At 44.6% G+C, this 16,041-nt stretch overlaps 1 protein-coding gene and 1 pseudogene across 1 annotated transcript; one reads left to right on the top strand and one right to left on the bottom strand.

Moving 5' to 3' along the window:
• Positions 1–1,050: 1,050 nt before the first annotated feature.
• LOC136118104 (beta-2-microglobulin) lies at positions 1,051–7,053 on the bottom strand. The gene is made up of 4 exons (XM_065871279.1): positions 6,966–7,053; positions 3,368–3,643; positions 2,770–2,797; positions 1,051–1,383 (listed from the first exon to the last, which is right to left on the bottom strand). Exons 1-3 carry the CDS (start codon positions 7,030–7,032, stop codon positions 2,784–2,786), a joined length of 357 nt encoding a protein of 118 aa, XP_065727351.1. The 5' UTR covers positions 7,033–7,053; the 3' UTR covers positions 1,051–1,383; positions 2,770–2,783.
• A 3,409-nt stretch (positions 7,054–10,462) lies between these two features.
• Positions 10,463–15,521, top strand: LOC136118454 (transmembrane emp24 domain-containing protein 5 pseudogene; annotated as a pseudogene).
• The last annotated feature ends 520 nt before the right edge of the window (positions 15,522–16,041 follow it).

Raw genomic sequence — 16,041 nt, 5'->3', positions numbered from 1 at the left:
TAATTTTGTTTCTTCTCTTCAAATCCTTATTCATTTTACTTTTTTTCCTTGTCTTAATTTGCTGCTGTATAGTATAATATCACTCAGAAGTATAATATCACTCAGAAGTAGCACTGGGCCTCCTTATCTTATCTCTGATTTTACCTGTAAAATACCGATATCTCTCTATTAATGTGTGCATGTGTCTGTTTATGTGTGTTAAGAAAACCCTTATAAGTCCAAGTAAATTAGCCTATTTTTCCTCCAGCTATGAGTTTTTTATCATAAACTCATTGAGTGTTGAAATTTAATTGAACACTTATTCTGAATCTTTGAAATAAGCATATAAATCATCTCCTTTAATCTGTTACTGTAATAAACCACATTAATTTTATGATTTTTAATGTGAAATATAACATTCCTTTAAAATGTGCAGAATATATGTACATTTAACAAAAAATTACAAAGCAAAATCTCTTGTAACCACCATCCATGTCAAGAAATAAAACATTACTAGCACTCCATAAGCTACTGTGCCCTCTATTAGTTAGATATTAAATATTCAGTTTATGTGCTTATTTTTTGATTTCTTTTTACATAGAACTGATACATTTCTTTTGCTCTTCCTTTCTTCTCACATTTTAGGCCTTCTCTCTGCCTGAAGTGCATCATTTAGAATCTCCTTTAGTGAGGATCTAAAGGGTACTGAAATCTGACTTTTTATCTAATGACGTTTACTTTGCTGTAATTTTTTAAAAGATATTTTTGTTGTGTATGGAACTGTAGGTAGGCAGTTGTTTTACTACATTCATGATTACTTTCTGCTATGTTATGGATCCCACTGACGTTGAGAAGTCAGCTGTTGTTCCATTGAGAAGCTGAACACAGTGTTTTACCATTGTTTTAATTAGTGAAACAAACAAAATAGGCACAACCAAGTCTCTCTCTAACAGAGGTAAGAGGTAAATATGAATTTTATATGGCAAAATGTTTTATCCACTGTAATAAATTTCCATAATTCTGAAAATTATCTTTCAAAATTTTTCCAAAATTCTAAGAAAAATTACAAATTGGAGGTTTACGCTAAACATGCATACTATCTTATTATCCAGATTTGTATGCAGAAGAGACTGAAGAGTTCAGATTTGACCGAGATGTTGATGTTAAACCTGAAATTCTGTCTTTCCCACCTCTAGGCTGCCAGAGCCCCCACTACAGCTACCTGCCAAGACAGGTCAAATGTGGAGACGTAGCGCCCTAGGTAGAATTATAAAGAAGATGATATTTGTGGTAACATCAATATAACTTCTGATTTATGTCCATAAAGCATAAAAGCATATCAGTATTAAAAAGCAAGAAAACAGAATTTGGAATTGGTCCAATCCAAATGAGGCATCTTCAAACCTGAAAAAAAGAAAAAAAAGGAGTATTAGCAAATACATTTATTTTATTTGGATTACAGATAGCACCACCAAACTTATCTAACTTGTGCTGTATAAATCACTGTTGGTAAAAGTAGTAGGTGCAGGTGATTTTCCAGATCCATTAAAAGAGCATATCCTACTAGTTTATCCCACTGGTTCCCCCACAACCTTAGAAGAATGAATGCTGGTACTATAGTTCAGATCCTGGCTCTACCATTTAGTAACTGTGACTCTGGGCAGGTCACCCAAACTCTCTCATGCTCTCGAAAATTACCTTCCCTGTCCTACAGTGTAACAGGAAATTTGAATAGGTTTTCAGTGCCAAGATACCCTGTGGAGTAAAATTTCCCAGAAAAGCTGGATTATCTGCCTCTGGCCTCCAACTGAAGATGCAGAGAAGTCCAATTGCTCCCTGTTTCATGCTGCTACAGATACTTGCAAGATACGTCTGTTATAGTAGCTTTACATTAGGTTACAACAATCTGTTTCCATTTCTGTCCTCTATTGGACTGGGAGCTTCTAGAGGCAACCACAGTGCCCACACACTTAGGAACGGTGCGTCTGCAGAACCATGTCACTCTTCCCTTCTGGCTGAATAACAAAGCAACTGCCATGCAAAGGAAGGAACAGTTCACTTTTGAAGGCACAGAGATGCCCAAGGCAGAAATGGCAGAAGAAAGAGCAAACCCTTGAAGGTGCTGTGGGTAACCACAGCCTCTGTCCTGTCACAGCACACCTGTAGCTCTTCTGTCCTCCCTTTAGAGGGTCAGTGATGCTGGCAGAGCCACACCCAGGGTCACATGCCTTCCTCATGCCACCCCACAGGAGAAGGGAATGTGACCCCATGGGGTTCTTCTCTGCCTGCTAAATTGCTACCCTGATGAATGTCCTCCAGACAGTGAGGGTTATCATATGAGAGCTGTCTATAACAGTCCCCAGGATAGTGACATTAAAAAAAGATTTTCTGGGGCTTCCCTGGTGGCGCACGGGCTTCCCTGGTGGTGCAGTGGTTAAGAATCCGCCTGCCAATGCAGGGGACACGGGTTCAAGCCCTGGTTCAGGAAGATCCCAGATGGCGCACAGCAACTAAACCCATGCATCACAATTACTGAGCCTGCGCTCTACAGCCCGTGAGCCACAACTACTGAGCCCACATGCCACAACTACTGAAGCCTGTGAGCCTAGGCCCGTGCTCCGCAACAAGAGAAGCCACCACAATAAGAAGCCAGCCCACCACAACAAACAGTAGCCCCCGCTCGCTGCAACTAGAGAAAGCCCGCACGCAGCAACAAACACCCAACACAGCCAAAAATAAATAAATAAATAAATTTATTAAAAAAAGATTTTCTTAAGATTAGAAACCCACCTCCATGATGCTGGTTACTGGTCTCGATCTACAGAAAAGAAAATGGAGAAAGAGACACAGTTAAGTTTCACTTTTGAAATACTATGCACTAACAAATGTCTAAAACTGTTATAAATAAAGCTGGCAGAAGAGCCCACTGTCCCTCACCGTGAGTGCCTTGTTAAGAAAAACCCAGCAGGTCCCCACCTTGCCTACTAGCCTTAGATCCCAAGCCAGCCAGAGAACTGGAGTAGTCTAGGAATGGAGGGCACTACCATAGCAGGACTTACAGACAAGACCGGTGCCTGCCTGAGACTCTCCTTGGTCCTGAGTATCCCTGAGGCTATCAGGAAGGCCCAAGGAAGCCAGTAGGGAAGAATCGTTGGGAGTGCCTGTAGCAGTGGAAGTGCTGCTACTGCTCCCTGCTCTCACTACAGGGAAACTACTGTCTCCGTGACCACGCTGTGCAGAGATCTCTCAGAAGGTGCCACTAATCAGAGCTTTAATAACATTCCCTGATAATCCCAGTATGCAGATGTTCTTATATCAAGGCAGCTTTATGCTGTGGCTATGTTCAGATACAACTGTCAGCAGCTAAGGAACGAACTTGAAAACTTACCCCACTTAACTGTCTTGGGCTCTCTGAGAGTAACGTGTTTCACGCGGCAGCTGTACTGATCCACTGCGTTGGGAGTGAACTCAGCGTGGACCAGAAGGTAGAAAGACCAGTCCTTGCTGAAGGACAGGTCTGATTGCTCCACTTCCATCTTCTCCCCATTCTTCAGCAAATCAATCTCAATCTGGGGTGGATGGAACCCAGACACATAGCAGTTCAGGTAATTTGGTTTTCCATTCTCTGCGGGGTGTCGTGAGTAAACCTGAACCTTCGGAGGACCTGAGGAGCAGCAGGGGAAGACAGATGAAATTGCAGAGTATTTCACTTGGGGCTACCTTGGTCTAAAGCTAGATCAGACCCCAAGTGTTTATATTTGATCCTCCATTTCTCCCAATTCCATTTCCCCTCATGCCAAATGAGCTTCCATTTTTCCAAAAGGCAGCCTCCATTTTCTGGGATAAACCATGACTTAGTATCTTTCCCACATAATTCCCCTACACGTGCCTTTCAGGCTTTTTCTAGCAGATTTCTCTTAATATCTTCTTCTGTCAGTGAAGATTGTGCTGTATCTTTAATAATCTTTCTGTGGAGAATCTAAAGAACTTTTCATTGGCTCCTCAGCACCCACAGAATTCCTTATCACTCAAGAGTCTACATGATTTGGCCGTAATCTACTTATCAAGCTTCATTTCTCACTTCACACTCCCTCCATATTAGCCACATCAAAAATTCCAATTATTGGGCTTCCTGGTGGCGCAGTGGTTGAGAGTCCACCTGCCGAAGCAGGGGACATGGGTTCGTGCCCCGGTCTGGGAAGATCCCACATGCCCCAGAGCGGCTAGGCACGTGAGCCACGGCCGCTGAGCCTGCGCGTCCGGAGCCTGTGCTCCGCAACGGGAGAGGCCACAACAGTGAGAGGCCCACATACCGCAAAAAAAAAAAAAAAAAAAATTCCCGTTATTGTACTCTGTTTCAACCCAGTCAATTTTTCCCCCCTATGTTTACTCCTTTTTTTTTTGCCTCCTGCCTAGATCCATACCGATCAGACTTCTCAATATGTGCCTAGTACAGTGCCTGGCACACAGCAATTGCTCTGTAAGTGGCAGGTGTAATTATTGTTACCTCCTTGCTCAGGTTCCTAACAGAGTCAACCCAAAGTATATTTCTACAAAACACAACATCCTCATCGTGTCCAGAGTTTATATGACAAATCTATCTGAATCTGTATCTGATTTCGTGAGCTAGAAAACAAAGAAACAAAACTGAAACACCTACAGGAGCTGGCAAATACCTTAAATGAAGTTGTTGGGCTGGGTAAGAACAATAGGGAAGGGTGAGGACTATGGCAAATGGGAGAGAACATACTCTCCATTAGGACCAGGTGGAGTAATGCATGTGACAGTGGAATCTGTATTTTTAATCAGCATGCTCAAGTGTTTGCCATAATCTGCCAGGATGGGAATATTGCATAATGCTACAGAACAGTGGCTTCCAAAATGGGATGCATGTCTAGACCCTCCATGGGGATGTGTAAAGAAAATATTATAAACTCTATTTCTATATTTTTCTTCCAAAGTGAAGTGTTACTGCTACTGAATATACAGACTGATATAAATATATGTATATAACCACTTAAATACAAATACACTCAGGGTACAAGATTATAAAGTTCAGCTCATCCTCCACGTCCAGTGGTAGAGAGAAGGTGGAGTACCAGGCCACTCTGACCAGATGTATCTGTTTAGAAATGTCCCATCACCAAAGAAAAGGTCCCTAGGCCCACCAAGAGCTAGACTGGACATACCATGAAGCCCTGATAATTTTTCATAGTTCAAAGTGAAGATAATTCAGAAACCTCTTTGCATTTGAGCTTCTAATAATTAGAACATGTAGGTGCTACAGTAGTGAGAGCACAGGTTCATCCCACCTGGAATTGTCTCTTTGAGGGAGCTAGGCAGTTTGTGGGTTTTTTGGTTTTTTTTTGGAAGAATATCACAATAGTGGCTTCTAAGAAGAGGAGGTGTATCAGACAGGCCTGGGTTTGAATCTGCCCTCAACCACTTACTGGCTAAGGATTTTGGGGAGAGTTGTTTGAGTTTCTGTAGTTTAATTGAAAAATTATCTACACCCAGAGTGAAATCAAACCCACATAGGGGAAAGAGCAGAAAATAGATCCCCCCAGAGGGAATCACAATTACATGTTTCTTGTATACGTTCCAGAAATGGCCTTGTATATCTTGCAGGCATGTATTACTTAGGAAATTTTCAAATTCAGATAGTTTTTAATGTCGGCTTGCTATTTTTCTACAGCTATATGCAACCACAGATATCAATAATAGTGACACACATTATGCTTCTTTTCTAAATAAATTTTAAACTAACTTCCTTTTTCTCATGAGCAACAACAAACAAACACACACACACACACACACACAAAAACCCGCTTCACAGAGCCTTTTGTGAGAGAGAAAAATCTGAGGGTCCGGTGTATTGCAGGGTATTTAGGAGGTACTGAGTCAGTATCCATGGTGTCCCTGACAGACAGCTTGGGTAAGCATGTTGATTGCTCTTATCCCTAGTTTTACAACCTTTCTGAACGATAAACCTTCGCTTACTCAAAACTGAAAGTACATACTCAGTTCATCTTGGAAAGAACCAGGCAAGGAGCCAAAGGAGGAGCCCTCTGTGAAGAAAGGCAACAGGGGCCCATGTCCGCCCAGCCTGCTCCCGAGAATCTCACCCCAGAAGGCTGTGAAAAACGCACGGATTACAGGCAAAGGGCTCACGACCCCCCAGATGCTCTGGTCAGGCTCTACTGTCTGCCATAAATCCCCTGCGTAATTAAGTTACTTCAGCTCTTCTAGCCTCCCTTTCCTCATCTATGACAAGCTGATGATAAAGCCATCCTGTTTACATCGTAGACGCATTTCACAGTTAAATGACATACAGCACATAGCGCAGGTCAGTAAGCCGCCAACGGGTAGCTCTATGATTATTATTAAGAGCGACAGGTAGCGGGAACAAGAGAATGAACGACGTGAAGCGCTATGTAAACACCTCAGGACATTCCACAAGAGTCGCGTGCAACTTCCTCGCCGTGGTTTGGTCGTCGCGGATTTGGGGAAAGTGCAGAGAGGCAGCTGAACCTGGCGGGCGCCTGGAGGAAGCTCGAGGCCCTCGGGCTCCCAGCGGACTGATACACCCTGGCGGCGACTCCCCCAAAGCCCACGCGTGGTCTCCACCCAGTCGCGTGGTCTCCACCCAGCCCGCCCTCAGCTCCCGCTGCGCGGGGGGAACCAAAGGCCCCGCGAACCAGCGGAAGAGAACCCCTCCCCCACCTCCGTCTCTCTGTCCCGACCCACCCGGTGCGGGCGTGCCAGAGGTCCCCTCCCCCCATCCCGGAGAAGCCGGTGTCCTGGGGTCGCACCCCCTCCCCACTCCACGCACCACCCCCCACCGCCTCCACAGCCCGAGAAAAAGCCGCATGCTACTCCACCGAACCTTGGGAGCGGAACCGGGGGGTACGGAGTTAGTGCCCAGTGCCTGCGAGCGGGACAGGGACGGGCTGGTGGAAGAGGGAAAGGGAGGAGGGGACACTCACGCTGGACGGCGTCCAGGCCAGACAGCGAGAGAAGCCCGAGTAGGACCAAGGTCACGAAACGAGCCATCGCTACAGGAGAAGCGCGGGTGGCGGACTGACGGCCCGGTCCCGCGGCCGCACTTAAAGCCAGGCCCAGGCCGCCAATCAGAACCGTGCCCGCCGGGCCGTCACCGGTCTCCTAGCGAGCGAGGCCCTGGCAGGTTAGAAAGAGGGACTTCCCGGTTTTCAGTTTCATTTTCTGATAAGTCTCGTGATGCTTGGGAAGGCAGGGTTGAACCGGGTGGTTTCGCTGTCTGTACATCGGCGCCCTCTTATCAGGAGTGCGCGTCCAAGCTTGGGGCGCGGGCCGCCCACCCGAGAGCTTCAGTCTGGAGGAACCTTCGCTTTTCGGAACAGCATCAGAAACGCTAAGGCACTTGCTCCCCAGGCATGCCCCAGCGAGTTAGGAGCCTAGAACCTGGTTTTCGATCGGGAAAACTGAAGCCCAGAAAAATTAATGAGAGTAAGGACAGAGATTGAATGGTACTGGGCAGAATCAGAACTTGGGTTCACAATTACAGCCCGGAAGTACGCTGTAGGGCTTTGGGATTCTTTGGGCAAGAAAAGTCGTCCAGAAACCTCGAGGCCTCATGAGGACAGCTCAGAGAACCGTCCAGAGTGAAGGAGGACCTGCTTGCTTCCTGAGTCCCTTCAGGGAAAAACCCTGTGTGGAGAAAGTCTGGCCTGTATCTTGCCTCTGTAGTTTAGGTAATTTTCTTTGTTTTGTTGATTTGTGGGGAAATGACCCCTGATAGTAAAAGGTAAAAGCAGTAACTGCTTAGAGCGTTAGACTTTACCGAGCCCATCATTCCCTGCAAATTACCACACTAGAATGGTACTTGGCATGGAGTACATACTTGGTAAACTGACTGAATGAGTGAATGGATGGATGAATGGAAGGATGGATGGATGGACCTACGAATGAAAGAACGAATGAACATGCGAGGGAATACGTGAGTAAACATTAGGATGTAGGAATCACCCCGTTACATTTTTATGGATATGAAAACAAAGGGTAAGTGTTAGTTTTCAGATGGGCCTGATTCATTTGTCATTCGTGCTTCAGACACTTGGAAGATAGAGGACAGGGCAATTTTAGTGAGAATTCGGGTTGCATCTGCTGTGGGCCCAGCCAAAGAAGTTAGGCCTACTGACTCTTAAGAGCCTGTCAGTATTAGACTCCTTAAGGAAACCTCCACTCCAGAGATACCATAAAAAGATGCTGACATCAACTGGTGGCTGAGAACAGGGATCTTTTCTGAGTGGAACACTCAGAAGAGGAAGTGAACCATGGGGAGGGGGAGGGGCAGAGATCTTGGAAATCACCCTGGTTTTTACTTGAAGGGTGTTGGGTGGTGCTTCCCCAAAGAGCTCAACCAATGTCATCTGGATTTCTTTTACATGTTTGTAGAGGTTTCAACTATCCCTACTGTGGTGGTTGTGTCTAAACTAGAAAAAGTAGGATACTCTCCCCAGACCTAGTGAAAGGAGATAATGCACGGAGAGAGCCCCAGGGAGCACAGAGGGAGTGTTCAGTAATGATTAAGAAGTGTACTATGATTATTGATGCTAGTTACCTATTTTTTCTATCAGCTCTTTATAACTCTCTCGAAATGAAAGAATAATGGTTGGGCATAAAGTTATGAGTAAAGACACTCCTGTCCCTCCCTTTTGTTTGTTTGTTTGTTGTTAACTCATTTAAGGGTCTTAACGCCTGGAATGTTAGTGTTGAATTGTTTTCTAGTGCCTTGGGAGCCTAGGAAGAGACAGGGCTGGTGGTCACCTCTATATTCTTTGTTTACCACATCACAGACAAATACTGGAGTACTTAAAATTCTTAAAAGATAGAATCTGATCTATTCACTTGGAAAACCAGTTTTTAAAACACTTTTTAAAAAAAAAACAGTGAAGACAGAAAATTATATTTTTTCAGGTTTTTTTTAAAAAGGAGACCACTGTTTGCCTAGGAGGGCAAACTTCTGGAAATGTACGAACATGACCTTTTAACAGTGTTATCTCCCATTCGTGGGATGAATGACAGATTTTTTTTTTTTTTTGGCCTAATGACTTTTCTAAAAAAATTTTGTACAATAAATGTTATTCATAATAGTAAATATTTTCTGAATGTGGAAGAACTGGGACTTCATACACTCTTTATGGGAATGGAAAATGGTACAACTACTTTGAAAAACAGTTTCAGTTTTTAAAAAAGTTAAACATATGCTGGCCATATGATCCAACCACTCCACTCTGGGTATTTACCCAAGAGAAAATGAAAGTGTATTTTCATGATGAGGACTTGTACAAAACTGTTCAAAGCAGCTTTATTGGTAACAGCCAGAAATTGGAAACAATCCAAACTTCCATCAACAGGCGAATGGATGAACAAACTGTGACAGCTATCCATAGGATGGAATACTATCAGCAATAAATAAGGCATGGAGGCTTCCCTGGTGGCGCAGTGGTTGAGGATCTGCCTGCCAATGCAGGCGGCACAAGTTCGAGCCCTGGTCTGGGAAGATCCCACATGCCGCGGGGCAACTAGGTCCATGAGCCACAACTACTGAGCCTGCGTGTCTGGAGCCTGTGCTCCGCAACAAGAGAGACCGCGACAGTGAGAGGCCCGTGCACTGCGATGAAGAGTGGCCCCTGCTCGCCGCAACTAGAGAAAGCCCTCGCACAGAAACGAAGACCCAACACAGCCAAAAATAAATTAATAAATTTTAAAAAATCATTGAATAGACAAGGCATGAACTATTGGTACACAGAATAATGGATGAAATAATGAGGCTGAAGGAAAAAAGCAAGACAAAGAAAGAGTACGTGCTGTATGATTCTTTTTATTTAAAACTCTAGAAAAAGCAGACTAATCTATGTAACAGATGGTTGGTTTCCAGAGGGTGGAAGGAGCACCAGGAGCCTAAGGACACTTTATCCATTATCTTGAGTATGATGACGATTTCTCAAGTATATACATGTAGTAGAACTTATTAAAGTGTATACTTTAAGTGTAATTTATCATATGTCAATTACACCTCAGGAAAGCTCTTTTAAAACAAAAATAACCTAATAAGACTCTGCGCTTCCAGTGCAGGGGGCATGGGTTCAACCCCTGGGCAGGGAAGTTCCACATGCGGCGTGGTGCGGCCAAAAACAAAAAAAAAAAAACACAAAAAAACCTAAAAGCACAGGTACCTGTATCTTTGTTAGGCCATGGAAGAATGAAGTCCTTGAACAGAAAGAAAAAGAAGAATACTGAAGTGGGGAGAAAATAGGAATAGGTTAAAGCTCAAATGAGTTGCGTTGCACCTCAGTGGATCTCAGTCAGCACTTTTTTGGGGGTGAACTCATCAGACAGCCAGAAAATCCAGGCCCCCTGGAAGGAGAGGTAAAAGCACACGTAGGGCATTTGTGCCTGGGCTCTTTCAAATGTTATGTCGCTAATCAAAGTATGGTACATGCATCACAACATCAGCAACACCTTGGAGCTCTTAGAGATGGAGACACTCGGGCCCATCCTAGACCTGCTAAATCAGAGCCTGCATTTTAGCAACATCCCAGGTGAGTCGTATACACATTAAAGTTTGTGAAGCTGCTGACCCAGACCACAACAATCCAGAAGGTAGGTCGTACTTTCTTTTACAGATAAAGAGACAGTTTCAGAGAATTAAGATGCTCGTCCACGTTAGCTCTGAGCTATGATTCAAATGCTGGTCCATGTGATTCGAAAGGCCTCGTAATGTCCACTAGACAACCACTTCTGAGAAGGGGTTCGTGGGAAACGGTTCGTTGGGTGGCTTGGATCAGGGCAACGATTAAAAGCATATGAGAAGGTGCAGACAAGCAGGAACAACAAAAACTACCAATATATGGCAGTTTTTATTTAACTCACATTTGTTTTTGTCTGCCCACAGAAATAATATATGCATGTGGTAGAAAATTGGGACAATCAAAAACCTATAGGGAATTCCCTGATGGTCCAGTGGTTAGGACTCCAAGCTTCCACTGCAGGGGCCCAGGGGTTGATCCCTGGTTGGGGAACTAAGATCCCACAAGCTGAACAGCGTGACCAAAATAAATAAATAAAAATTTTTTTAAATTAAAAATAAATTAAAAATACGAAAAACTATAAAGAGGACATTTAAAACCACAGTGACCCTTCAATCCAGAGAGAACTCTCGTTAAATGGTTTAATTTAATGAGTGTGAAGGTGGTTGCCTGCTCAGAAGTCCATCCTGAAAGCATGTCTCTGTGTATAAGTGAGTCACTTTGCTGTGCAGCGGGGATTGGCGCAGCGTTGTAAATCAACTATGCTTCAGTTAGAAAAATAGAATTAACGGAAAAGTCAGTCCTGGTTAGATCTGTTTTGGGGCTGGCAATCCTCAGTCTTCTGTGTTAAATTCCATTGAATACAGCCAATGTCAGTTGAGTGCAGGCTTTGTGGCAAATGGAAATACTGTAAGGATAAATCAGAAGATTCCAGACTGCCAACCGGGAGAATCCAATCTAGAGTTCAAATCAGCCCAATAATTAATTTATTAGCAGCCACCTAAGGTGTTCATGCCGACTGAATTCTTAGATTTGTGCTGTTACATAACAGGAAACAGACCCAAAGGAAATGGGACACAGAGGGGAGCCGTTTTGTTTCCTGATAGTTAGGAAGTCAGACTCCATACAAAGGAGGGGAAAAACCTCACAAGATCCCGGGAAGGCAAGTACTATTCTCACTAATTGAGGGAGAGTATGTGGGACGCCTAAAGTTGAGACAGGTGAAGTATCTCGTTGGTGAGGAATCTCTGCCTCACAGGCTTGTGTGTAACCACCACGCTCTTCCAATTGTCAGGGTGATTTTATTGGGAAAACCACACAGACTTGGTATAAAATAAATCAAGCAGTACAGAACTATAAACAGTAGTAACCACAGTGTTTCAAGCACTTTTTATTTTTAATTACAATTCTGATACATGAATGTATGTCTGTTGCAAAAATACAAACAGGTCTACTGAGTGAAAGTGAAAGTTGCCTTCCTGTGTCTCTTCCCATCTCACTGTCCTCTCCTCAGGAAACATTGTTAAGTTTTGGTGCCTATCCCTTCATGGATATATATTGTATATAGTTTGGAAGGTGAGGAATTTTAAAATTATAACTACAGAGACTGCTATTATTATGTGTTAAGAACTCAGTGCTCACTAAAAGCATAAAGGGAGTTAGAGGTAGCATTGATCCTCAGGTTGGATGGAGAGAGCATTAGGGAAATGCTGAAGCCAAGACCCGCTGACACTGTGGGGACAACAGGACAATCCCAGGAGCCAAGGATCGGGCACCGTCCCTGGGGAATGCTACACCCAGTGACTTAAGTTACTGGCACAGCCTCCTTTCATGGGTGTTTTCCTCTCGTAGGTCCTTGGGTCTGCATCTCAGAACCTATTTAAAACTGCAGAATTCCTATTTGGATTTTCTATCCTGCCTTGGATTCTATTCAGCACTATTAAAAACAAAGACTCTCCTTCAAATGCCCTTTTTCCCTTTTGGCAAATTCCTGTAAGCCTCACCTTCTCACTTTCCACATTGCTTGGCTGACACTTGCCTCTGGCCAATTGCAGTGTGTGGTCCTTTCTGGCTGTCCCCTGCTATGCTGAAGCTGCATCAGATCCTTTCCTCTCTACTCTCTGGTGTCTTGGACCTTTCTAAACTCTTCTCCTAAAAGAGGACTGTGAAGAAACCAGTGCCTTGAGAGTTGAGTGGGTGAGGTAGGCTCCACCATCTCCCCGAAGAAGCCAGGCTATGAACGGTGGGGTGCGGCTCAGAGAGAATTCATTCAGCATTTATTGGGGGCAAGGGAGATTCCACAAAATTTGGATCATTCTATAAATACTTACTGAACTTGCTTATTTCCATTTCATAATATATCATCGATACTATCCATGTCGTTATGTACAGAGCTGCCTACTTATCATTAACAATATTATACTTTTCTCCTTACCACACCTTGTGGTAGGGAGACTAATGCCTCCCCCCCTTACCCCCTCCCCCCAAAAAAGGATGTTCATAGCCTAATTCCTGGAACCTGTGAATATGTTACCTTACATGGCATAAAGGGCTTTGCAGGTGTGATTAAGGTTAGGGACCTTGAGATGGGGAGATTATCAGAAATGATTGGGATCAGCCCAGTGTAACCACATAGGACTTAACAGCAGAGAACTTTGGGACTTCCCTGGTGGTCCAGTGGTTAGGACTCTGAGCTTCCACCGCAGGGGGCACCAGTTTGATCCATGGTTGGGGAACTAGGATCCTGCATGCCTCGCTGAGTGGTAAAAAAAAAAAAAGCAGAGAACTTTCCTGACTGTGGTCAGAGGGAGATGTGACTACAGAAGTACGGATCAGGGAGATGCAGCATGCTGGTTTTGCAGATGAAGGAGGGAGCATGAGTCAAGGAATGTAGGCAACTTCTAGAAGGTGGGAAAGGTAAGGACATGGAATCTCCCATAGTCTGCAGAAAGGAAAGCAGCCCTGCCTTAATTTTAAGCCCAGGAGACTTGTGTTGGACTTCTGACTTACAGAACTGTAGGATGATAAATTGTGTTGTTTGAAGCCATCAGGTTTGTGGTAATTTATAACAGCAGCAAGAAAAAAAGAAACAAACCCCCTTCGTACTGCTGCAGAATCCTACAGTTTTGGGCCTTGGTTGCCAGGAGCCTAGCTTAGTGTAAATATTTGCCTTTTCAATGCTGTCTTTACCTGTCGGTTAACCGGATCTGGCCACACAGCGCATTTTGGGTACTCTCGTGTGAGGGAGGGCTATCATCAGCTCAGCAGCTGAGGGGGGAGGAGTTTTGCTGGAGCCTGGCTTGGTCAGGAGCCTTGGTCCTCCCCCTCCTACCACTGCCCCGACTGAGCTGGGTCAGCCCCAGTGATGTGGCCCTGACATTTCTGGACTATTTCTCTGACACCACGCACCCAGTGGGCCAAACCACTCCTGCTGTACCTGCTGTTGCCAGTGCTGAGCAGGGAAGGAGAGTAAGGAGAGGAGCCCTCTAGTCCCCACGACAAAGGTGTCCCAATGCTTTGGCTTCTTTCTTCTTAGCCTGGCCCCAGCCTATCCATCAGGCCTCAGTGTTCACAGCAATCATTCAGATTCTACAGACCTTTACTATCACCTTGCTAGGTGCTGGGCACTGGGCTCATCTGGGGAAATTATTTTCTCAAGGAGGAAATGTTTAAGATGTTTCACATGTTTACTTTGTTATTTGTTTTTCTTCTGTGAATTTCCTGTTCACAGTCTGTCAGCCAACGTCCCTGATCACTTGGGACAGACACTGCCTGATGTAGCAGAGAAGGAATTCATTTAAAGAATATTGCGGGACTTCCCTGGTGAATCAGGGGTTAAGAATCTTCCTGCCAGTGCAAGGAACACGGGTCAGGAAGATCCCACATGCCGCGGAGCAACTAAGGCTGTGCACCGCAACTACTGAGCCTGCGCTCTGGAGCCCACGAGCCACAACTACTGAACCTGCATATCACAACTACTGAAGCCCGTGCTCTGCAACAAGAGAAGTTACCTCAATGAAAAGCCCGCACACCGCAACAAAGAGTAGCCCCCGCTCTACACAACTAGAGAAATCCCGCAGGCTGCAATGAAGATCCAACACAGCCAAAAATAAATTAATTAACTAATTTTAAAAAATAAAGAATATTGCTAAGCAGAATGTTATCAACTGCTAAGTAAAAGATACACAGAAGTTAATTTTATTATTCTCTCAACTTTTTGTAGGACTGAAAATTTTCAAAATAAAACACTAGGAGGAAGAGGGTACTGAGGCACAGAGGCCCACAAGTGTTCAGAAAGTGATTGCAGCCCAACCTGGATCTCTCCCGTTCTCTGACTATGCTCCCAGCTCTGAGGACAATTGACACCGCTATCTGGAGGTTCTCAGACAACTTGGATGAGTCCACCTCTTCCAACAGGATGGGTGACAAGAGCCAGCCTGCTCCTGAGCTAGCCTCAGCTCTTCTGTACAGTGACTTTCACCTCAGTGGAGATCAACTACCACGTTTCAGATAAAGCAGGAAAAGATATTGATTTTCATCTTGCCTCTCCAGGAATGAAAACCTCAGTTTATGAACAGAGAAAATCAGGTAGAGTACACATGGTGGACACTAAGGTTGGTGAATATACATTCAGCACCATTTCTGAAAGGTGACTCCCTCTGAATTAATCCTGGATAATATGGGGGAACAGGACCAAGCATAGGAGAAAATATATTATAGGCACAGATGATTTGGATATGAAACCAAAAGACATCCTGGAACCATCATCAGAATCAAATCACGGTTAGGCAAATGTAGTCATATCCACATTCTGCTGAGAGCATTTAAAACTCATGATCAAAATTTACAAGGAAGCAACTTCGACAGAGTTGAGTTCTGATCCATGAACAATTTAATGGTCATGGTAGTACTGTCAGCCATTCAGGTTTTATGATAATCCATCTTTTTGAAAATAAGCAGGAAAGTTGAACTTAATACTCCCAACTATTTAACATGAAAAAAAAAAGGGCTTCCCTGGTGGCACAGTGGTTGAGAGTCCGCCTGCCGATGCAGGGAACACGGGTTCGGGTTCGTGCCCCGCTCCGGGAAGATTCCACATGCCGCGGAGTGGCTAGGCCTGTGAGCCATGGCCGCTGAGCCTGCGCGTCCGGAGCCTGTGCTCCGCAACGGGAGAGGCCACAACAGTGAGAGGCCCACGTACCACACACACAAAAAAAAGATGCTGAAAAATGCAATAAACTGTCACTGTCACTAATAGTCTCTTCCAACTTGTTTTCAGGCAGTCTTACGTGTAAAACAAATATAATTTAAATGTGAAAGGAAAATCTTCACTTTTGTCTGTTTATGTAATCTTTTTTTTTTTTTGCGGTACGCGGGCCTCTCACTGTTGTGGCCTCTCCCGTTGTGGAGCACAGGCTCCGGACGCGCAGGCTCAGCGGCCATGGCTCACGGGCTCCGCGGTATGTGGGATCTTCCCAGACCGGCACGA

This window comes from Phocoena phocoena, chromosome 2 (assembly GCF_963924675.1).
Source record: "Phocoena phocoena chromosome 2, mPhoPho1.1, whole genome shotgun sequence".
Lineage (NCBI taxonomy): Eukaryota > Metazoa > Chordata > Mammalia > Artiodactyla > Phocoenidae > Phocoena > Phocoena phocoena.
This window is presented reverse-complemented; position numbering and strand designations above follow the sequence as displayed.